The sequence below is a fragment of the Sinohyriopsis cumingii genome, chromosome 12, assembly GCF_028554795.1.
Source record: "Sinohyriopsis cumingii isolate HCF-2022 chromosome 12, ASM2855479v2, whole genome shotgun sequence".
In the NCBI taxonomy this organism is placed as follows: Eukaryota; Metazoa; Mollusca; class Bivalvia; order Unionida; family Unionidae; genus Sinohyriopsis; species Sinohyriopsis cumingii.
In genome coordinates this window covers 113,140,658-113,166,549 of record NC_142972.1, presented here as the reverse complement: position 1 = coordinate 113,166,549, position 25,892 = coordinate 113,140,658, and the positions used below count along the sequence as shown (strand labels likewise).

The window sequence follows — 25,892 nt, the reverse complement described above, 5'->3', positions numbered from 1 at the left end:
TAATCAAAGTTTGGTATTTGTATATCATCAAGATGTTGGACAAGTTTAATCAAAGTTGTTAGTTACTTATATATCATCAAGATGTTTGACAAGTCAAAGTTGTTTGGTATTTATATATCATCAAGATTTTTAAGAAGTTTAATCAAAGTTTTTTGGTACTTATATATCATCAAGATGTTGGACAAGTTTGATCAAAGTTGTTAGTCACTTATATATCATCAAAATGATGGACAAGTTTGATCAGAGTTGTTAGTTACTTATATATCATCAAGATGTTGGCCAAGTTTGATCAGAGTTGTTTGGTACATATATATCATCAAAATGGATGGGTTTGATCAGAGTTGTTACTTATACATCATTATGATGTTGGATGAGTTTGATCAAAAAAATTCAATTACTTGTATGACATCAAAATGTTGTATGGGTTTGATCAAAGTTGTTACTTGTATATCATGAAGATGTTGGATGAGTTTCATCAAGGTTGTTATTTGTATATCATCATGATGGATGGGTTTGATCAGAGTTGTTACCTGTATATCATTATGATGTTGTACGAGTTTCTTCAGAGTTGTTACCTGTATATCAGTATGATGGACAGGTTTGATCAGAGTTGTTACCTGTATAACATCATGATGGATGGGTTTGATCAGAGTTGTTACCTGTATATCATTATGATTTTGTATGAGTTTCTTCAGAGTTGTTACCTATCATCATGATGTTCGACAAGTTTTTGAGCAAGATTTACACATATTTATGAAATAATTCTGAAAATCTGGAGACTAGGCATTGGTTTTGTGGGTTTAATACCATTTTTCAGAAAATGATACGTTATAAAAGTGGCCAATATATTCAGTTGAAGAAGCCAGGGAAAAACCTCTGATTCATGGGAAGCTGATTCATGGGAAGCTATTAGCAAGCCCACTCAGACGGAGGTAAGATCTGAGTGTCTGTAAAGGTGAGTCCATTAGACCGCTTGGCCACCATAGACCCCAACTAGACAATGGTCAGACTTTGCTAGAAAGCTTGCATCATGATGGTCTTAAGTTCTGTAATGACTGGTATCTGTTTAAAATGGTTTATGTCATCATGGTGATGTATGTGTTCAGTTATCAGCTGGGTCTGTTACGGCTTTCATATTTAAGTTGGATCGATTTAAAAAATTAGTATAAATGATTAAAAGTGAATTAACAGTGTTCCTCAGTCCAGTTTTCTGCATTTATTTATGAAAAAGTCTGCCCTTTCCATACACCTTTATTTGTTTGCTGATTTCTTTACATTGTAAGCAGGCCTTTCCATATAAAATAAGTTTTTTAAGCAATATATACTTGTATAGGCAAAATGGATGACACGAGTGCTATTCTAGAAAATGTTGGCCAATCAGTTCTGTCATTCTTACCAGGATACATCATATTAGAAATCTGATAGAAATTTCAGTGGTTCTGAGTACAGAACCCTCATTTTTTATGCTAGCATCAACTCATACCTGATATTATTTTGCACACCTTGGTATATTCTTTCCTACAGAGAAGTAGATCGTGAATGGTATCTGTTGTCCTTTAAGTCTCTAATGAATGACCTTTACCTTGGAATCATTTCTACAACATTTTTAATGGACATGTTAAACACTGTATTAAAAAAACAATCACATCTTAGTCCTAATTTACACACAGTACAAATTGGTCACTCGGTATTGCAGCATTTAATCATGATGCAAATGTATGGACACACCACTGGGGATTTATAAGAATATGGTGCTCACAACAGTCGTGCAAGTTAACAGAAAAACATCACTCTTTTTTATGTTTTTGGCATTTTATTGGTGACTCGCACAATACCTGTGTTGTGCTAATGTTGTATATGTTGCCCAGTCAACTTGGCACAATAATATATCAACACATGAAGTGTGGGATGTACCAGATAATCAAATCACTTTAATTTAATATTTTACTTAAAATTAAGATGTCATTGTCTTGTAATTTTAAAACTTTCAAAGTGGTTTCCGTTTTATTTTCCAGTTCCGGCTAGTGGTCAAGACTGCATTGAAACTGTTGCTGGTGTTTGTGGAATACACAGAGAACAACACTCAGCTTCTTATCAAGGCAGTAAATGCAGTGGACAAAAAGAAGGGTAGGTGACATGTGTCTTAAATGATAGGCAAATGTAGGGAGAAACAATTTAGTGAACAAGTTAATATGAACTCCGTCTTTTCTAGTTTAAGCCATTCTGGTGTTTCTATAATAAATGACTGTCAGTTTTTTTAAAACTCGCTAAAATATGAAAATAGTTCATGCCAATAACCTTTTTGCATAGCAAATTAAAATGTTACTAATGCCATAAAATAGTATGCTGTATTAAAATGTCTAAGTATTTATTTTTTATATTAATTAAATGTAGTAGAGCTTTCAGGTTTTGTAGAAAGCTAGTCCTTGCTCTGGTCCTTGGGATCACAGTCTTTCTTGTGGACTGGAAATGTGTCATCTGCATCTGGTTATTCCCTCATATTCTGAGAAGTGTCTCGTGAAGATCAATATATATATATATATATATATATATATATATATATATATATATATATATATATATATATATGTAGTACTATCAATTCTTCCAAATTATTTCATTTTATATTAGTTGTTGGCTCTTGAAAACTTATTATAATTTTCTTTTATTTTGTTATACATTCAGTTTTTGTGTTTTAGTGTACTGTCGTGACATAGCCATGTTGGAACATCCCTCAACATAAGCCTGGTTTCATATTTGTTCCCATTATTTGTTAGAGGGAGCATTTACCTCAGCAGAAATCATATGTATTTTGAGATATTCAAAGAATCAGGAGAAATTATATGTATTTTGAGATGATCAGAGAATCAGCAGAAATCATATGTATTTTGAAATATTCAAAGAATAGGAGAAATCATATGTATTTTGAGATATTCTAAGAATAATAGAAATCATATGTATTTTGAGATATTCTAAGAATCAAGAGAAATCATATGCATTTTGAGACGATCAAAAAATTGGGAGAAATCGAGCTTCCTTGTTTACAAGAATTAAAATCTTCATCTTGCTTTGTAGATGTTTAATAATGTTTACACTTTTTCTCTTTTGATTCACGGCATCTTAGCAATTATTTTTTAAATCGCTTTCTTGGGTTAATTGATATAAAAAGGACCTATGTTAGGTTAGTGACTAATTTTGTGGTCCAAGTGAATACTGATTACAGAGCTGTGCAACATTCAGTACTTAGTAAAGAGAAGTAAAAAGATGCATAATATAATTTTCAGGCATGAAACCATGGGTAAACGTCATGACAGTATTGGATGAGAAAGAAGGTGGTGACACAGAGCTGCTTGTATATGCCATGACACTCATCAACAAGGTGAGTCAATAATACTAATGTGTCTTGTCATTTTTTTGTCTTGAATGCAAGACATGGTTGTCAAAGGCCTCACTGACCTGCAGTGACTGCATCCATAGCTGTGGCATGTTGCTATCATTAACTCTGGTTAGGTTCATTATTCATATACAATCTATCATAATGAGATCAGTTTGCAAGAGAGACGTAGCTTGGTAGAATGTTTAAACCATTTCTGAATTTGCTGCTATCTGATGAAAACTGTAGAACAATATAAAATAAGCAGAATTTATTTAGACAGAAATGGTTAAAGTCACTTAGTTGAGCTTTTTCTATAAAGGATTTCACATAAGTGGTCATTTCAAAAGAAACTATTACCACTTTGCAGGGATATATCAAGAAATAGTGTGTCTAGCAATAGATTCAAATGTCCAGATGTGTTTAGTGTAATGGAACTACACCATTTAAGCTAGACTCATAAACTTGGGTCAGTTATGTTGTTGTGCTGTGGGTTTTAATGTCACTTTTCAGCACATGATAGGCTCAGACCTACCATTTATCCCAGCTTAGTTGGGATCATCCCAGAATTTTATTAAAAAATATGAAAATCCCGATTTCCTGATTTTTGTTGTGTCCAAAATCCTGATTTTTTTAACTATACCACAATGTTAAAAAAAAAACCTTTTGATTTACAGTGGCTGTGCAAAGAGAGCATAAGTGATGAAGAAATTTTTTGTGCAATAAACTACAGTAATGCCATAAAAATCTGTCCTTTTTCCCATTTTCAACTTTTATGCTGATATTTAGTTTTAATTGAATTAACACAATATATTCGCTTAAAAGATGAAGAAAAAAAAATGACATATTTTCATGGTATGATTGTAGCATACATTTTTGCATTAAGTAAATAGCATAAGACAGCAATGATGTCAATTCCTTTGTACAATTTTTGTAAATATATAATTGCAAACGCTGACCTTGTTTTTTATCTCCAAATCCTGTTTTTTTCCCTTTGGTATCCTGATTTTCATGCCGCTCAGTGTGGCAGGTCTGTAGGCTATACATGGCAACCATTATGACTGGTGGAGGAAAATCTGGGAAAACCCTGGAAAGAACCACCGATTGACAGGAAGCTACTGGCAGCTTTTTCACATACCCACGTTGGCCAAGCCCAAGACTCTTGCTCAGTCTGACCCCAAGTTGAGACATTAATGGAATGTTTTACTCTCAATCTTTCCCTTTACCTTCATTTGTGCATCAGAGACCCCAAAAGTTTTCATTTGAACCTCAGTTCTGACACCGAAGTTTTGTATTTTACTCAGTCTGACCCCCAGTTCTGACACTAATGAGATGTTTTACTCTCAATCTTGCACCTCTTGGGGAAACACTGACATGTGTTAGACTTGGAGCCCCTAGAGTGATGCCAGGAAAACTATCAAAAGACACCCCTCCCCCATATATAAATGAAAACTATCAAAAGACACCCCTCACCCATATATACATGAAAACTATCAAGATCCTGCACCCACTATATACTTCCTGAGCTTGAAAACTATTGTGATTCCCCCACCTTATATTTACTTGAAATTGAAAATTATTATGATTCTTTCACTTTGTATATACTTGAAATTGAAAACTAATATGATTTCCCCACCTTGTATTTAGTTGTAATTGAAAACTATGATTTCCCCACCTTGTATTTAGTTGTAATTGAAAATTATTATGATTCTTTCACCTTGTATATACTTGAAATTGAAAACTAATATGATTTCCCCACCTTGTATTTAGTTATAATTGAAAACTATGATTTCCCCACCTTGTATTTAGTTGTAATTGAAAACTATTATGATTCCCTCACCTTGTATATAGTTGTAATTGAAAGCTATTCAGATACCACACCTTGTATATACTTGAAATTGAAAACTATTATGATTCCCCCACCTTGTATATACTTGAAATTGAAAACTATTATGATTCCCCCACCTTGTATATACTTGAAATTGAAAACTATTATGATCCCCCCACCTAGTATATACTCTAAATCGAAAACTATTCAGATAACACACCTTGTATATACTTTCTGTGCTTGAAAATTATTAAAATCCCCCACCTTGTCTATACTTGAAATTGAAAACTGATGATCCCCCACCTTATACATTACTTTCTGAACTTGAAATGGCATCCTCACATCCAGCTGACAGATGACATTGGTACAGTTTTTACATTGAAGGTGAGATCAATATGGGAAGTGCAGGAATACATCTTTTAAAAAAACAATTCAAGTTACACACGTTTAATAAGTTTCTTTAAAATGATCACAAAATGTTAGACTATATTTATCAATTGAGGAAATTCACTAATCTTATTCTATTAAACCACAAATGAGCAAAGTGAAATGATTCTCAAGAACTTTTGGACTATTGAGAGATTAAAATGTGTTTAGGTTTTGTCTCATCAGTGTCATGTCAGCAGTGATCAGCGTCTTTATCAACAATATTAAAGTATTAAAGTTCTTGAAAATCACATATTTTCTGCGTCACCTACTGCATTCAGATTTATGTTTGGGATAATATTGGTATAGATCTAAAGCATATGCCATGATATAAAAGTTAGCCTCAAGAAAGCTTGTGTCATATTGACGAATGTTCACGGTTTGTATTCAGGAATTTATAAGTGACATCTACATCAATAGCATTGTTCTGCTGAAACTTTAGCATAATATTGCTATGGGTCAAGAGTTTATGATGGATATGCTTGGAGTTTCTGTATTGCCTGTCTCCTGCTTCACATTCAGTTGAAACTTCAGCATAATGTTAGTACAGGTTTAAGGTTATACACTGATACACTAGGAATTCCTGTCTTACTTGCATAATCAGAAAGCATGTTTCATTGTTGTATATCAAGCGAAGTTTTGTGTTAAAAGTGCTGCAAGTCATGTATCTGCATTCAGTTGAAACTTTGGGATAATATGACTCTAGGTTTGAAGTTTGTATGCTGATACATGGATCAACCGTCATGCCTGTTGTGCCTACTAAAGCAGAAAAACTTTCATGGCAGTGTTAAGATTACATGAAAGTTTAGGAAACATACAGGGGTTATATTGCAAAGCATACAAATGTCACATCACATGTTTGGCGCTTGGTTGTCTGTGTTAGCAGAAGGGTAGGCAAAGTGTCATGCAAGGTGGGGACAGACTGTTTGGGAAATTTGCAGGCTAACTGGAAACCTTTTAGAGGTGGTTTAATTCCAGAGTATATGAGGTACTGATTTTCTTGGATTCTCTGGTTATTACAGTGTCTCCAAATTAGGACAAGCCAGTGTCTGTCCAATTCATTCATGTACCCCACTTTTCATTGGATACTAGTTGCTGAGTTTCTACGATTGTAGACAGAATCTCGTCAAGACAAGTTGTTTCATGTAATAATTGTTACATGGGATAATTGTTGGGATAATTGTTACATGGAATAATTGTTATATGAGATATTTGTTGGGATAATTGTTGCATGGAATAATTGTTACATGGGATAATTGTTACAAGGGATAATTGTTGGGATAATTGTTACATGGGATAATTGTTGGGATATTTGTTACATGGGATAATTGTTATATGGGATAATTGTTACATGGAATAATTGTTACATGGGATAATTGTTGGGATAATTGTTACATGGGATAATTGTTGGGATATTTGTTACATGGGATAATTGTTATATGGGATAATTGTTGGGATAATTGTTACATGGAATAATTGTTACTTGGGATAATTGTTGGGATAATTATTACATGGGATAATTGTTGGGATATTTGTTACATGGGATAATTGTTACATGGGATAATTGTTGGATAATTGTTACATGGAATAATTGTTACAAGGGATAATTGTTGGGATAATTGTTACATGGGATAATTGTTACATGGAATAATTATTACATGGGATAATTGTTACAAGGGATAATTGTTACATGGGATAATTGTTGGGATATTTGTTACATTGAATAGTTGTTATTTGGGATAATTGTTGGGATAATTGTTGCATGGGATTAATGGGTCTTACAAAGCTGCTTGTCCTTAGCCGGTGTGAAAATTTTTTGGAGCACAGATAAAGCACAAACTAAATGTAAACTGCCATTGTCATGAATCACCATTTTATTCCAAGGCAAATCCACATATTTAAGTAACACAAGAATTTGTTTCTTTGTTTGCAAAATCACAAAAAGCACCCCAGAAAGTGAGTGCCCAGCAGACACTGATTGCCATCTGTTTCAGGTGCTGAATGCCATACCAGACCAAGAAACATTCTATGATGTGACCGATGCTCTTGAAGAGCTGGGTATGGAGCGGATCACACAGCGGCATATGAACAAAAAAGGCGCCGATCTTGACCTCTTATCGCAGTTCCAGATATTTGAGGTAATACTTAAAGTTGACACTGATGAAACGCCTCATATTTTGGTCTATCTGTATTAAAGTCAAGATTCTTAACAAGCCTACTCATGGTTCACAAGTTCAAAGGTTATCCTGCAATTTTAGCATGAAACAAATGAGCATTCTGGATGAGATGCCAGTCCTTTGCAAAAAGGTCTCTAAAATTTGTAGAAATGATGTTGTTCTGTCATTAAATTTTGGAACAACCCACTCAATAGAATTTGCCGACTTTGGAGGAAAGCATCCTGGAATAAATGCCATTCAAAATCTGACAAATCATGCTCTTGTGCCATCTAGTAGGGGGGGAAAAATAAAAATGTTAATAGAAACATTGAAGCTGTAATTTTGATAAAATATGCAATCACCAGTATTGGAAGAAAATCATTTTACTGGCCCCGAATTTTGCAGTATTCATGTGCCATCAAAGTGAGTAGTCTCAGACCTACACTAGTCTTCTACGGTGATAACAGCATTATTATTTTATGTTTGGTTGAAGTTCTTTATTTGTTCGTATAATTGATTGAACCCTTGTTTGCTTATTATTTGATTGGCTTGTTCCATTTTTAAAGTAAGTGAGGACTAATTGATTTTTAACATACTTTTTTCTTGTCCAGATTCAACATCAATTGCAAACACAGTTGTAATGATGTTGGTTCAACCATTGTGTGCCTTTTAATTATAAATATACATTTTTGTTGTAAATTATAATACATTGGTACTTTTAATTGTACCCACTACCCCACCTTTTGGCTCCCAAAAAGGGAAAGATTCTGTTGTTACGAGTCTATGCTCTTAAAATAAGTAACAGAAAAGAGTGAAGACAACAAGCTTTGTCAAATTTAAGAAATAATTTGTTTCCCTAGACTACAAAGTAAAAAAAAAAATAAGAAAAAAGAACATGGTATTGTGAATTAAATTCCTATCAATGAAAAGTTCTAAGTGAATCACATTTCAAATCCTGATGAAAGTCCAGGAATGAAGGCAATGACATATGCTGTAGTCAGCATTGTACTGATGTGTTGACAGTCTCTTGTTGAATCACAGAAAATATTATACCAGTTTTTCAATTCTGTATAAATTCCAGTAATTGGCTTTGTCTAAGAATTAATTTAGAGCACTTTTGTATTTCCAGGGAAAACAATCTCTTAAAATCATTAATTTGAAGAAAATAAAAATTCAGCCCTAAACCGGACACAACATAAAACAGTTTGATGTCTAAAGTGTTAAGACACGACTCATAGAATTCTTATCATAACATTAGTTATAAGACTGACTATAATGCAAAACAGATTCCCAGAAGGGGGTAAAGAGTTCATCCTTTGGGAAAAAAAAGAAGTTTGTTTATGAATTAACACGTGCCTCACATCATGTTGTCCAGGTGTGACCTTGACTCACCTTAGTGATTCTTACGCGAGAAAGAATTAAAACATTTTTAAAAAATTGTTTACCAAAACTGTCACTGATATTAAGGTCAGCAACTTGATACAATGTTTCTATTATTAGATACTTACATCAATGAAATAAATTTTTAAAAAATCAATCAAGTCAAACAGAACTGAATTTAATTCTGAAAAAAATCAAGCCCATTAAAGAATATTGCATTACAATAACATGTAATGGAATAAATTTTTTTTACAACAAACAAACAAACAATTAAATTAAATATACGTAACACTCTGGTTTGTCTCTTTGTTGTTTCAGGCGGCACTCAAAGCAGAGGATGGTGAAGAAGATGGGGAAATTGCACAACTTGAGAGCTTGAGGTAAAATAATTTACAATTGGCAAATATCAATCCTTTTTGTTTAAAGATTAAGCACAGTATATCCCTATATGGAAATCGTTTCTCTTTTCATCTGTATATAAAGGGCAACTGTACTTAACAACTTTCTTTTCATCTTTATAAAAGAGTGTGATTTATATAAATATTTTTACCTCACATTTGACATATTTGACCGTTTCTTAACCATAACTTTTGTTTTGTATTTTATTATATCTTGTCTCCTGGTGGATATTTACTTTTGGAAGGACAAGTTTATTTTCCTGCGGATCTTGGTAAGGTTTTCCCATTACGATTGGTTCCACCTGGAAAAGGATAGGAAAAACTATTTGCAACATTTTGTCATGCTGAGTTTTTCATCTTGTAAAAATATGAAAATACTTTTAATTATAGTTATATAATTTGACAGCTTTAGTAAGACAGCTAATGTGAAGCATTTTTATTATTTTTTACATAGTTGACTTCATATTTTATATATATGCTCTTGTCAGCTTTCTGCTTGGCACATTCATGTTAGAACTATTTAGTTTTTCATCCACACATTGTATACTTTAGTATACCAAATCATACTTTTATATAAAAAAATTGTATTCCTAGTTGAAGATATGTCATATGAATACAGTCTTGGTCATATTATCCTCAGTCTAAATCAGTCTCATTCTGCCAGATGTTTATTGCCAAAGACAAGATTGAGAGAATTTATTACAATAATGATGTATTATGGAATTTGAAATTTTGGTGATTTCAGAATAATTTGATACCTAAAAAATTAGGAGAGAACCTTACGAACAAATGTTTTTGTGCAGGCAAACTCCCCGCATTAAGAGTGAGGAAGAGAGTGGAAGGAAGAGCCGACGATTCTCCACTGGGGTCATGCCAGTTCGCAGAGAGAAATTCCCACCAACATTGGAGAATACAAAGTGTCCTGCTGAGGACTACAAGCAGAGGAAAAACAGAATGAAAGAGTATGTCTGTTTATATATATCTGCATGCATCTTCTTTGGAAGAAAATAATGTTTTTTCCTTAGATATGTTACCTGATCATAATACCTTTGGATAACTACTATGATCTTGCAAATCAAGTCATCACAGGCTAAAACATTTTAGCTGAAAGGATAGAAGTTATTTGCCCACATGGGTGGCAGTTAGAATCCTCTCCCCTTGATACAGAGATTGGTGCCTAATCCAGGGAATACTTTAGTTTCTACTTCAGCTTCTGCCGAATTGTACGCTCGTGACAGAAAGGGACACCTCACAATCCATTACCAGTTTTATGGAAATTCTTTCTGTTGTTGTTGTTTTGGATTTAAAGCCATTTTTTAGCACATGATACATTGTGACCAGTATAACTGGTGGAGGACGAACCTGGGAAAACATGGGAAGAACCACCAACCCATGGGAATATACTGGCATTAAGAAGTCCTCACTTTGGAGCGAAGTATACTCTGATATTTCCTTCTTTTATTTTCTCTCTTTGACAACAAAGTTCCGTCTTTGCATTATTATCGCTTTGTTGTCATCACACATTTACATGCCCTGGGCACCTACCCTGCATAGGTCGTGTATGTTGAAGCTGTAATTAAATGTATGTTTAGGTCTGGTGTGTGATATAGCTAATCTAGTCTGAGGTTCTTTACACCCAGCTTCACTGAATTTACCTGTATATACTGTCATTTTGCCTTTCGTAAAGTCTTCAGTTGATTGCATCCTATTCGTAAGTATCAATAATGACACTTAAATGGGGGCCCCGAGTGGTTGAGTGATCTAAAGTGCTCACCATTATGGATCATTGCCATCTCACCTCTGTCTGCATGGGTTCAAGTCTTGGGTTTGGCCAGTGTGGGTACGTGAGAAATTTTGCTACTAGCTTTTCATGGGTCAGTGGTTCTTTCCGTGGTTTTCCTGGGTTCTTCCTCCACCATACTGGCCGCCATGTATAGCCTATCTTGTGCTGAAAAATGGTGTTAAACCTACAACAACAACAACAACAACACTTAAATGCATAAACTGTATCCATTGCCATGTGCACCATTTTGCATGTAAACATGTTTATACAGCGTATAGCTCTATACAGCCACCAGGTTCATAAAACAGGACACATGCAGGGCTATATCTGTGTATATTTCCAGCTTTATTTGTCTTAAAGATTATACCATGGGCAAGACTAAATGCATGATCTGTAAATTTTGGAAATATGTGACTGGCAACTATCCTACATGTGTAGTTTGCTGCGATTGCCAATCTAACATCTGTCAATCTGCTCAGTTTGAATTGAAGGTCAATAGGTTGCCGTTCTAAGGGTACCTAAGGAGAAAGCAAAGTGCATGTTGAGGGATGAAAATGCCACAAATATGCATGCAGATGTGGCTTTGGTGCAGGATTTGCTTTTTGAGGGATATAACACTACAGATGGTTCATTAGCCATAAAGAATCATAAGCCATCATGTCCAGAGACCACTCTGATTCCTCTTTCATCATCATAGTGCAATAAAACTTTATTGGCAGTACAATTAGACCATTTATCATGCTGGTTTGACACCATATCACATTCTAGGCAGCAAGATAGTGAGCAAACCAAACAGTCTCAGTTAGCACTTTGCATATCAGATTCATGGACTGGCTACGTGGATCAAATATCTTGTACCCTGTTCCAGCCTCATGAACTGGACATTGCTGTGTTTACTAAGATGGCCCTGTTTCATCATGATTGGACTGTGCCATAAATCTCTGATCAAAATGGGTCATGACCACAATCAATCATACAGTATCAGCCATGAGCCACCAGAAGAATGATCTTTGTCTAGATGATGAACACAGTTTATAGAGGCATCTCAGATCAGCATAACCCACATAATGCCACTAGGCACTCATTGCATATGATGCCCAACTTAGTTCCTCGGTATCCAGGAGACATTGCTTCACTTTGTTCTCAAGTCTCTACTGTTCAAAGGGAGCCTTTACTTTGTGACCACTTGGAAGTCACTGAATTGAACTCCAGACATTCTGGAGTATCGTGAGCACCACCCTCTACATTCTTCTTCAGCTACTTCACAAGAGACATCAATTTAATCACCCTTATCTAAAGATGAAACTGTTTGCATACAAAGACACCATTTACCAGTTCAGGGCACTCTCATTTGGACTCAGCATCAATCCCTGGGATTTCATTAGATTGATGGACCAGGTAATGGCCCCTGTCAGGACCAACTCCTTAGTGGCAACATCACCTGGATGACATTTTGCAAAAACATTCAGTGAGTTATACCTAGGAGCGAGATATGATATCCCTTGTTACTCTCCTTCTCAACCGTGGCTTCCTTGTCAACAAGGACAAATCCAACCTTGTTATAATCTGAACATTTTGTCCATTATGGTACAGAGTTCAACGCTTTGGCTTATGTTGGGTGTACCTCTGCAAGTGAAGCCTCTGGAAATTACAGTCTGCATGGATGTGAGCACAGGGGATGTGGGAGCATGCCTTACATCATTCCATAATGCCAGTGGAGTGTTCCCCTACTTAGGATTGTCATTTACATATCAACAATTATGACATCTATCTTTACCCTCCAACACCTCTGATTCCAAAGGTGGTACAGAAAGCAAGAGTATCAGAGTGTACCTTTTCCTGATTGCTCCACTTAGATGAAAAATGTGAGGATCAGTGACCTCCTTAATCAGTAGAAACACCCAGAAAAATCTAGATGTGTGTGCTCCAGTAGTAACTGAAGTATTCACGGGATTTGTTGCCAATCCTTGTATGAATAGATTTACTACATGGGTAGAGAACTTTTTAGCCTTTTAGCTAACATATTTAGCCTGGGAGGACTGGATTTTGCAAGGTAATGGTAGTTTTTCTAAGGTATTGCAGTTGCATAATTATAATTGAAGAAACATATTTTACTAGAAAAATTGGTTTCTCTGAGTTCATCCCTTTTTTCTCTTCTAATGTCAGACAGCAAGATGGGCATCAGATTTCTGGGAGTGATATCAGCATTAACCATGTTAAGATTTTGTGTTAATGGTTTTGAAAGCAATACTACTTGTATCATAGCCTAGTCGATGATACATTAATGCATCAAACCTTTATTTTAATATTTTGACATTAATCATTTGTGGTAAGGCCAGTGACATTACAAAACCTTGTAGCAGGGTCCAATAAAATTCCCAATCAGATAATAGCCCTTGGTTTAAATTTAGTAGCCCAAAGAAGGCACTTGAATCTGCTAGCTTCAGAGATCTCCTATCATTTTATATGTCATGAACAATTAGTATCCTTTGTATTTTTATTGGTATGTCTGAAAAAAAGTGGAACCATTCATTGTATCTTATTGTAGCATACTGGGCTGCCAGACTTAAAAGTGGAACCATTCATTGTATCTTATTGTAGCATACTGGGCTACCAGACTTAAAAGTGGAACCATTCATTGTATCTTATTGTAGCATACTGGGCTACCAGACTTAATATTGGATATCCATATGCAGCATTTTAATAGCCCCTCTCACAGTTTGTTTATAGAATTCTCAGATTGCCCAGACTTAACTGTTTCCAATAAAATGGAGCTATTACAATAATACATGCCACCAGAAAACTCCACACTTGTGTCCTACAGTCATTTCTCAGCACTGTATGATGAGGCTGGTAGTTGGAATCTGTTACTTTAGCAAGATCTTTGAAACTGCATGTGATATATGAACATGCAATTTGGGTGGTAGATTAGACCTTTCACATGGTTTGTTTAGCTACCCTATTGCAAATAAATGGAGAATTATAAAGTCCTTCATATCGTGAATGTGCAGAAGAAAAAAATTGAATAGAATTTCTTGTTGATATGTCTCATGACTTAAAAAACTGAATTCTGGGAATATAATTGGGCAGATATTAAGGTATAAAATCCAGTATTTCTTTTAAACATGTCTTATGGTATTAGGAACTCCAACAAAATTATAACTTGAACATGTCACTTATAAGTCGTGGAAGTTGCATGCGTGATAACTGGCAATACTCAATGGTAAAACAATATGGTAGATACTTGTGCGTCAGAAGTTGAGATGAAAATCTATAATTTATGATTGAACTATATGAAATGATTTCATTATAATACCCCCAATTCAGTGGTCATTGGTAGAATTTGTTTTGCCCAAGGGAGGTAACTGCATAACAGTTAGCTGCATAGCCAACAGTGGAAATAAGTTGATTCACAATGCATACTGATGATATTTTGTCCAAAAGACTTTCTACTCAAGGTGTATTAGGTCCAAGACATTCATAACATTCTATACACTCATGTAAGGCACATATAACTGATATTACATGTCGGATTCAATCATAATGGAAACTTTCAAATTTGAGCTATTTGGGAATTCAGTGAGATTTTGCAGTGTCATTGATCTTAGAGCAAATACTGTTTGTTAAGATCAAGAAGACAGAGGTTGATGTTACCTAACTAATAAATGCAATGTTCACAGTAGAGTTACATTTTGTCTGTTGAACTATGGTTGTATGTCCAGAACCTTTCACTATATAACCGTCCCTCATTATAGCACCCTTCTTTTTAACACATTTCAAGACTGGGTATAGTCATGGATCTCATTTATTATGTAGTACTAAAATCATATTAATTGATTATAAGGCAGTCTCATTATAAAGCAGTGTGCTCCATGACCCCATTGGACAGTGTTACAGTGATGGAGTTCTGTATCGTGTATGGTCAAGACTGTCAGATGATAAAGACATGAGTCCCAGCTGTAATATCAAAACATGTCAAGACTGTGAGAGGCCAGTCATTAGGTAATGATACAAATCCCAACTGTAATATCAAAAGATGTCATGACTCAGATGTCAGGTCATCTGTAATGACATGAGTCCCAGCTGTAATATCAAAACATGTCAGGACTGTCAGATTGTTGTCATTAGCTAACGATACGAGTCCCATCTGTAATATCAAAACATGTCAAGACTGTCAGGTGGCAGTCACTAGGTAATGACACAGGTCCCAGCTGAAATATCAAAACATGTCAGGACTGTCAGATTTTTGTCATTAGTTAATGATACAAGTCCCAGCTGTAATATCAAAACATGTCAAGACTGTCAGATGGCAGTTACTAGGTAATGACACAAGTCCCAGCTGAAATATAAAAGCATTTCAAGACTGTCAGTTGGCAGTCACTAGATAATGACACAAGTCCAAGCTGAAATATCAAAACAAGTCAAGACCGTCGGTTGCTCTTTAATTATCTTTTCTTCTTTTGAAATTTAACTCTGATACACAAATCACAATTGATCTTGACTGAGCACTGTTTAACAGTGGAATGACGGAAGGTGTGAACTCATACTGGCTACATAGGGATTCATTAAAAAAATTTGATTGGTCAGAGATAGTGGAAGATTGCTATTTCCTGTTTACATAGTTAACTATTCTTTTTGTAATAATTATCTGTTTCGAACATCAAAACCTTTCCATGAGGAAAGGATCTTGAAAAGAAAGTGCCTTCTGACCTGCACACACCATTTATTTCTAGAATCGCCCATATTGGCAGACGCTTGAAAATTTTTAATGCATGTAGATTCTATATTTTGTCCATTTATTCTCGTCAACCCTCCATTGAATATCCAGAGGTTATATTTATGGTTTAGGATGTATGTCCATCTGTTTTTTTCATCCATCTTTGCACCTGGCTTCAACTTATCACTGACCTTTGGTCTATTTGAATGTTCTTACTTGCCAGAATAATTTGTCACAGTCTGTTGACAAAAACACCACAAAGTTTGGAAAAATACCATGTGATCATTGGTGATTAGGCAACAGAGAAAGGTTGCATACATGTGAGAAATGAGTATTTATGGCAAGTAATTTTGCAGGACCTCCCAGTTACCTCCACCAGAAAAAGAGCAGATAGACATAATGCCTGACCAGGATAGACGGAAGCGAGTGATTGAAAACATGCAGCAAGAATCAGAAGAGCCACAGACTGAGCTTGAAGTCAGTGGAACAGCCGAGGATAACCGGCAGTCCTGTAAGTGACAGTCCAATTCACTTTGGAACTCCAGTCTTAACATTTTAACAACATACTACAGAAAGGCATTGTATCCTATTTCTTGAAGCAAAATTTATGACAGTTAGAACTTGAGGTGGGGATAATATTCAGAGACTTGAGGTGGGGATAATATTCCGTGACTTGAGGTGGGGATGATATTCAGTGACTTGGGGAGGGGATAATATTCAGTGACATGGGGAGGGGATAATATTCAGTGACTTGGGGAGGGGATAATATTCAGAGACTTAAGGTGGGGATATTATTCAGAGACTTGAGGTGGGGATAATATTCAGAGACTTGAGGTGGAGATAATATTCAGACTAGCATCAAAGCATATAAATCACTCATTTGAAGTCACTAAAATATATATATATATATATATATATATATATATATATATATATACACACACACACACACACACACACACACACATTGCTATTGTGGAAAGACTATACCTTAATCACTAAGACTTGAAATTAGAAGAGGTTGTTGTGTTTTGTTTCATGAAACTTACTACTAATATGTTTTTAAAATTCTGTTAATGAAGCCAAATATTGAAAATTATATTTATATATCAAAAACTTTTGTTGCCAAGTAATTGTGAGTTTAGACATTGAGAATGCAACAGACTTCTTAATATTAATCTACTTTGTATTGAAACAATTGACATTGTCAGTCTGAATATCCTTATTTTTAATGTAACAAAAAATTAAAAGTCTAAATGTGCAAAATTTCATAGAAGAAATTATTGTAACTCCTTATTTTCAGTAGATGACAACTGATATAATATGCATCCAGGGGCATTATGAGATTAGTTATACCAACTGAATATATCTACAGGAATGAATATTGATTAGGTACTGCCTTGTGACCCCTATGTCCACTGGCTGTCAAAAAAGTTTTATTTTCAATATCCCAATCAAATATTAGTAAATCTTAATTGCCAGAATATTCCCTTATTCCATTCATATCAGTGTTACTAGATTGAAACTGTAATTTTACCATTTTCCTTACCAGAAGAATCTTAATCGTTTAAAAACTTCCCAATTGTTGGGGTGGGGAACTCAACAATTCCCAATTGTAGGGATGGGGACCTCAACAATTCCCAATTGTATTGATGGGGACCCCAAAATTTCACAATTGCAGGGATGGATACCCCAAAAATTACCAATTGTCAGGATGGGGATCTAAAAAGTCCCAGTTGTTGAGATGGGGACCCCAAAAATTCCCAATTGTTGGGATGGGGACCCAAAAATATTCCCAGTTGTCAGGATGGAGACCCCAAACATTGTCAGCTGTAGGGATGGGGACCCAAAATTTATTGGCGTTGGAATCATTGATGTAACTACATTCCCCCAGTTTCCAGTTTTTGTCTTGAAGCAGGAATGCTGAAAATAAAATCCAAAGAAAAGTAAGAGAGGATAGGGGGAGATGAGAAAGATAATTCTGACCATTCATAGGAGAGGGGAAATGAGAAAGATAATTGTCAAAGTTATATACCTGGACATTGATATTATTGGAATAATAATGTGAACCCAGATTTCTTCCAGAAGTTGTCAGATACACATTCTTTCTTTCTGTCATTCTTTCTTGACTTCTTTTCAAGTATTATTGAATTAATCGTGCTTGTAATGACAGAATACTTGGATTGATACAATGCCTTTCTCAAGAAGAGACTAAACTATGTGTACAATTTAAAAAGTTGCTTCTTGCTCTGGATAAATCATTATTAGATTATTAGAATTTTCCCATACTCAGAGCATAAATATCTTCCTTTTCCATATGTTATCCTCAGATGCAATTACCTTGATCTGATTGGGAATGATGTACTGTCCCTTTTTGCTACAGTGTTCCTGTATGGCAGATATGACCCCTTTCTGATGTGTTCTTTAATCCTTGTTTCCATTACTCTGCCTGTTTTACTAATGTAGTCATTGTCACAATGACTACATTTGATTAGCAACCCCAGTCATTTTTCTGATAATGACATAACTGCAAACACTTGATTTCTTCATATAGCTCTGTTTAACAACATTCCAAAACAGTTTAAATTTTTAAATATCTCTATTCCAAAAATAGTTATGCAACTTTTAAGTTCCAAAAGAGAATTTGTGTCTTATATAAATGTATTCAGATTATTTGGCAGTCATGGAACCAAAGTAAAATGTTAAAAAATGTTATAACTCTCTTTTTGGTTGAGATAATATTATGACATTTGATAATCTGATTGCATTTTTCCTGCTGAATGCATTGCTCTCATTAATTCTGTTGTTCGACTTCAGTATTTTCATTTATAAATGAAAAGCATATAAACACTTCACAACTTTTATGACATTTAACTTAATACAGATATATCACATTAGCAATAGTTCATATGTATGTTAAACAACTTTGAAAAAAATGCAATCTTTATTCATAATTGTCACTGAAACAATGTTGCAAGACCTAATTTCTTGAATAGGATTCAAGCTGGTTTTATCTTCTAAATCCTGTGATGTTATATTTAGCACCTTGCAGAATGGACCAGGGAATTCTACCATCTTTCACTTAGAACTAACATTTCAATATCATATACCTGCAAAATAAATTATCACTTTAAGACTTTGTATGTTTTTGTTTTGTATTTTGAAAACATTGTTGATCTTATCAAATGCTATCAATGCATTGGGAATTTAAGAACCCACTTTAAGTGTGTGTGTAGGTGCTTTGCTATGCTCGCCAAAGTAAAAAAATTTATCATACCAAAACTTTGCATTTGTCTGATAGTGATGCAGTTTTTTTCATTATTTTATCAGATTATATCCCATTACAAAATTTAAACAAATGCAATAACATAATGAACTTATTTTAAAATCGATGACTGTTTGTCAGTTCAGATATTTACAGCATCGGCAACTCAAGCCTATTTATAGTGGAAATAAATCTACTCTTTGCATGTTCATTTTGTGACTGTATACTGTCTAACCGTATAACAAGTGTTAATACGATAAAAAATATTTTTAAAAAATCATCATAGCATGTTCTTCTGGCACACCAATTTGTACAAAATTAATAATAAATTTAGTTTTGAAACATCAGTTGTATTAAAGTTAACATCGTTATCAGCTGTTAGAAAATTTAAATATGGCGGACAATGTCGACACAGGGAGAATCAAATGTTTTACAAATTCAGTGCTCGTTGCAGTTGGTTTATAAACATTTCCGATATGTAAATTTGGTAGCAAAATAAAGCTTGGAATTAACCAATTTTGATGCTGTATGGTGCATTTATTTAAATTGCCAAACTTTTGGTCAAATCCAGGTAAAGTTTGAGGGATTATTTCTTTGTGTAGGAATATCATAGGAACATGCTGCAACCACTGACCGAATTGTTTACATCTCCTCTGATTGGATTGAAAATTTCATGAATATTCTTGAAGTTTTAATAACCTGCATTTTGTAATAAAGAAGACAGGTGTTGTGCGACTGCAGCGTGATCAGCGTTTATTTCCAATGACACATGAAATTGTTACTTTCTTGTGATTATAAAGTAATAATAAAGAAAACATGCCCATTATAGATAATTTTATTAGCTTTTACAATATATAAAATGTGTTGCAATCAGATGACATGTACTGATGCTGCAATGAAAATTCTACACTTGGTCAACAGTTTCATCAGATTTCCAGGTAAACTGTTATCTTGTCCGTGTTAGACTGGGGTTGCTAATTTGATATGATAAACCACACCACTTCTTTTCAAAGTTTCTGTTTTGTCCCTTCACATGTGTACGTTGTCCTCTTAGAGAATTGTATGGTTTGTGATATATTATTAATCCCATGTTGTCTGTATGCTCTAGCTAGGATTTGTGATGTACCACATATGTATGGCATGCCCATGTTGTTTTTATTCGAACCACTACTGGATTTATTTGGTGTTGGTGTTGTCTTCTCTGGAAGTTTGAAAATCCACCCTGGGAAATTCCATCATTCCCAACCAGACCAAGGTCATCACATCTGAGGACAACACATGGAAAAGGAAGGTGACGGAGGCAGTTGAAATATGATAGTGGAGTCCAACAGTAAACAGGGACAAAGGGGGTTGAGTTACCACCCATCTACATCAGTCTCATATCATGTGACCATTATAAGTCACGTGATCAGCAGTAGCTGCTGATGAAGGCAGTGTTATTGCCCAAAATTTTGAACTCTTAAAATATTTATGCTTTGAGTAAAGGAAACTTCTAATAATTATAAACTACATATAATTTTATAGTTCTGGAAAAAGTTGCTTCAGCTTGCATGACATTTGTTTCAGTGATGGTTATTTTTCAACATGAAGCAGCAGATATTATGTGAATCATAATGCAAAATGTCTTTTATTTTAGCTAATGATGAGAAATCAGAGGGTCTTGATGCAACACAGCAGGGTAAGTCATCTGCACCATTGAGTTATCTGGACCCCATGACCTTGTGGGATGCTAGTCTAATATGTAGAAATTGCTAGACTGATTCCAGTCCTATTCATCATATCACATATTCTTTCACTTTTTCGAGTTGTGATGGAACCAGTCTGTATTTACCAATGAGTTTAATCTTTTCTATTTCATTCCATTTGAATTATTGTTTTGCATGTAGATTTATGAATCATTTTCTTTTGTTTAGATCCATTTGATGAGGTTGACACAGGACCTCGTATATAAATGTGCGAGTCATTATTGTTGTATGAGGCTTTATCTAACCTAGTCTAGGTCAACCGTTTCATGGCTTTGGGCTATTAACCTTACCCCCATTTCTCATTCAGAAAGGAAGATCTCCAGGAAAAGGAACCATGTATTTTATTGGACACTGACAATATTTAAATATCAGCTTGTACAAGGTTGCGTGATTCTTTGTTTTATGTAGCTGATATGTAATAATGAGACTGTTTGTTTTGTGTTTTCAGTAAGCATTCTTAAAGCAGGATTTTGTGAAAATTTTGATAAAGAATACAATTTCACCATCCTGTGTCACAAGCATGTGGAATAGTTTGGGCTTTTTAGCAGTTGAGTAATGTCAGCCATTTGCAACAATTGATCAGTGTGTATGAAGAAATTACAGCTGATCAGACAAGAAAACTAGGGGATTAATAGCTACTGCTTTAGTGTCTTTGGTGTGCTACATTCTGTTTTGCAAAACATTATAGTAAACTTTGGTGCAAAAATTGTTTTGAATTAGTTGCTACCATTTTGAAAAATGATTGATCTAAGGCATGGTTTTGCATCTGATTTAAATAATATTAAATGAAAATGATATTAAAATGATGTAGTGAATCAAAGACACCAAATTAAAAGCTATTTATCACAAATGGTTTTCTTCTCAGATTGGCTCAGATTTTTAAAAACACTTCTAGTTCATTCTAGAACTAAAGGTTATGGGGGGGGGGTTCCTCCCTCCATTTTTGAAAAAGATAGGAATTTTTTTATGTAATAGGGATTTAATGAAAAAACAATGGTAGGGCTGGAAAATCTGGTTTGTGATTTTTGAGCATTTAGTGTGATGTTTTGTAAATCAGAAAGAATCTGCAATTGTGCATCCTAGAATAGACCCTGTACTTTGATCAATTGTTTCATTTGGCCAAGATACAGAACTAATGCAGAAAAGCCAGAGGTGAAAAAATGCCGCAGATGTAATGGAATTGGTAGTTGATAAATTCTTGTTTTTGTTTTAATCGTCAATGACCCACTTTTAGTTTGATAAAAATTTGTTATAAAGTTGTGCAAGATATGAAAAATTTCTGAAATTTCTAGAAGATGAAAGTTATAAAGGAAATGAAAGAAAGAAGCTTGGTAACTGATTAAGGTGTATTTGCTGAGTCAGCATCAAGAGAGTATTGGTCATAAGCAGGAAGTCAGTTCCTCATTAGCTCTGGAATAACCGGTTAAATCCATTTAAAAAAAAAAAAAAAAAAGCTGTACATTTGCTCACATTTCACATGTACAGAAAACATCCTCTCACCTTGATTGTAAATACAGACTGAGATTTATACTTACGTTCTGTTTAACTACTAATATCACAATTGTTTTAGGTCACCTGCCTGTAAGGCTAGGTGAACTTATGGTATGGTTTTGCATCTGTCGTATGGTGATCATCATGATGTCAACAATTGTTTGTTACTATTGTGCTATATTTGTGGTCTGACTTTGATCAAACTTGGAATACAGGTTTATGTCATCTCAGACGAGTTTGATCAGACTGGAGATATATGCTTATATCACCAAGAGCTTGTACAGATTTGATAATGAGAAATATCCATGATAATAAGCCAGATCTGTGCTTATTAATGATGTGATCTTTTGTCTGATTGGCTAAGCTTGTTAACATTTCTATAATTCACTTTTGTTAAAACTTGTTAAATAGACTTGTATTATTAAGATCATGAATGAGTATAATTTCGAGCAAGATCTACACATAATACATGATCTTGCATCAGATTGGCTGAGTCTGACAACACTAATAACTTTAGTTTGATTCAGTTTTTATCAGATTTCTTAAATTTTGATGAAGCTGTTGATTGAATTTGATAATGAGCATGATCTTCCCTGATTTGGATAAAACATTTATTAATAGGTTTTTATCATTTAGCTATTGAATAAGCTTATTTGTGAGTGATGTCCATGCATATTAAGTATGCCTTTATCTTGGGATTTTTAAAGTATGTAAAATTGACACAGTATAATGGTTGGGAGACAGTTTACATACATCTATGTTGTTAAAGTACTATATATGCCAGGTTCATGTAATGGTGAACTGTTCAGTCACAGGTATGTAAATCCAGTGAGCAATATCAGGCTGACCTGGGCGTCTTGTTAACTGATAATTTGCTTACACTAACCACATCACAGACATGTATAATGTAGTAATTTTATAAAGTTGAACATTTACATGCAGAATCTAAATAGGTTTTTTATTTAAAGTTGACTTCAACATGAATTAGTTTTGATTCCTTCTTGTCATTTGCCAGAAGAGCTTCAATGGTCTGTTTGTTGTCTGTCATCCTTCCATCCACTGTCCATGTGTTAGCACTAATTTATTATTAGATCTCCTTTAAACCTCTTGGAGGATTGCCATGAAATTTTATATTTCTTCATCCCAAGTTCGAATCTGACCTGGATGAAAATGGTGCCCCTTGGACATCCAATATTGCATTAGTGGCCATCTTAAAAATCTTTTACTGAATGAATGTTCATACTGTCATGAAGTTTTCACCAAAAGATGACTGGTTGATTTTGATTCTAATCCTTCAGACATTCAGTATGGCAACCATGACAAATAGCTTGAAAATCTTGAGCAGATGGCCGTATCAGCATGGGATTTTCACTGAAAGGCTTGTCATGTCTAGTTGGTCTTAAATAAAAATGGTGTTATCAGATCTCTAGTTTTTGATTTGTTCTGGTTTTGGTGCTGACCTGGCTTGGTAGTAAAAAAAAAAAAATATAAAGGAATTTTTGTCAAACCCAGTTTGACAGTATATCTCATGAATGCTGTAAATGGGACCACTTGAACAACCCACAAAACCAATCCAAACTAGTTTTTGAAGATTTAAAAAAATTAACTATAGATATAACCAAACTTGGCAGTGGGTATATCTGGACATGAGGCAAGTCCAGTGATTTTCTGTCCATGATATCAAGGTTCAGGGTCAAAGGCCATGACATTTCTGTTGCACTTGCAGATATCTTGTGAATTTGTTGACTTGTAAGAAAACATTATTGTTTCCAACTTTCATATGTAGGAGTTTCTCTGGAATGTCATAGAATGTTTATCTACTCAGTGTTAAACAAAATACGAGAAGAGTGTGTGTGATTAGGATTTTTAACATAGCTTTAACAATTTTTCAGTCATATCGCTATGATGTCTGAAGTGTGGCAGTATAGAATGATGTCTAGCAATGGGGCGTCATGCCGCAGACATGTAGCATGATATCCCACCCAGTCATATTATCCTGACACCAGACTGACCAGTCCTAACACTAACCTCTTAATGCTGAGTGTCAAGTGAGGCAGCTGTTAGTACCATTTTTGTAAGTCTTTGGTATGACTAAGCCGGGGTTTGAACCCATGACCTCCCACTTCCGAGGCGGATGCTCTAACCACTAGGCCACCAGAGCGGTGATACAAGAAGTAAAAGAAACTTGACTTGGATTACTGGAAACAATATTTTGGCAAGTAGAGCATCAATCCCTTTTTGGGTCTCTTGTTAAAACTGTGCTGAAGGCAAGTAACTTTTGTTGCATTCAAGATCATAGTTGCCTGTGATTATACATGTCTGTGCAGTGATTTCCTTGTGTATCTATGAAAGGCAAATTCTCAAGACATTCTTTACATAGTATCACAAACAATTGTTAATTGTAATGTACTTGTGTATGTATATTTGCCTAGGAGCAACTCTTCTTTTTAATATGTTATGTATCAAGTGTAAATGCTTTTTATGCGCTTCTCATTCTTTCTGCTAGTTTAGCCAAATACCTCTTAGTGTAGTTTTAAACATGATTTAGATACACCTATGCTCCTAGTACAGGGTTAGGTTGCAACCAGCTTAATGGTCTGGAGGCATAATGAACTTGTCTGTTACACATTCTTGGATAAAACAAACCCCCTGTTTAGACCTCGGATTACATGTGCTGATGTTTATCCAACTGTGAATAGGAATGACCCAGATCTAGACTTCATGCTTAAAGATAAATTGTTATGCATAGTTTGAACACATTAACAAATTTCTTATTTGTTTTTAGTCTAATTATCCATGTAAAATATGCAGATATGCTGCTTTCATGGTACAGTGTCATAAATTGTCTTGGATCACATGATGTTGTGTAATCCAGTGAAAACATCTCGCTGATGAGAATCCTGTAATGATGTACAAAATTTACTTTACAATACCAGTGATCAATCTTTTAGCATATTTATACATGCATAACATGATTAAATGATTGGATGGAACTGTGACAAGCTTTAAATGACAATGGATGGAAGTGTGACAATCTTTAAATGACAATGGATGGAAGTGTGACAAGCTTTAAATGACAATGAATGCAACTGTGACAAGCTTTAAATGATTGGATGGAACTGTGACAAGCTTTAAATGACAATGGATGGAAGTGTGACAATCTTTAAATGACAATAGATGGAGCTGTGACAAGCTTTAAATGATTGGATGGAACTGTGACAAGCTTTAAATGACAATGGATGGAACTGTGACAAGCTTTAAATGACAATGGATGGAACTGTGACAAGCTTTAAATGACAATGAATGGAAGTGTGACAATCTTTAAATGAC

At 34.6% G+C, this 25,892-nt stretch overlaps 1 protein-coding gene across 10 annotated transcripts in view; it reads left to right on the top strand.

Moving 5' to 3' along the window:
- LOC149787273 (FH1/FH2 domain-containing protein 3-like) overlaps window positions 1-25,892 on the top strand; it is a 411,067-nt gene that overhangs the window by 308,068 nt on the left and 77,107 nt on the right. For 8 of the 10 annotated variants that reach the window (XM_089977788.1, XM_089977786.1, XM_089977784.1 and 5 more), the window contains 7 exons: window positions 2,016-2,127; window positions 3,285-3,379; window positions 7,622-7,765; window positions 9,482-9,543; window positions 10,365-10,523; window positions 16,418-16,572; window positions 20,963-21,004. In XM_089977788.1, coding sequence (XP_089833914.1) covers window positions 2,016-2,127; window positions 3,285-3,379; window positions 7,622-7,765; window positions 9,482-9,543; window positions 10,365-10,523; window positions 16,418-16,572; window positions 20,963-21,004 — 769 coding nt within the window. The remainder of the gene's footprint in view (window positions 1-2,015; window positions 2,128-3,284; window positions 3,380-7,621; window positions 7,766-9,481; window positions 9,544-10,364; window positions 10,524-16,417; window positions 16,573-20,962; window positions 21,005-25,892) is intronic. The other 2 variants (XM_089977793.1, XM_089977787.1) reach the window with 1 other exon arrangement.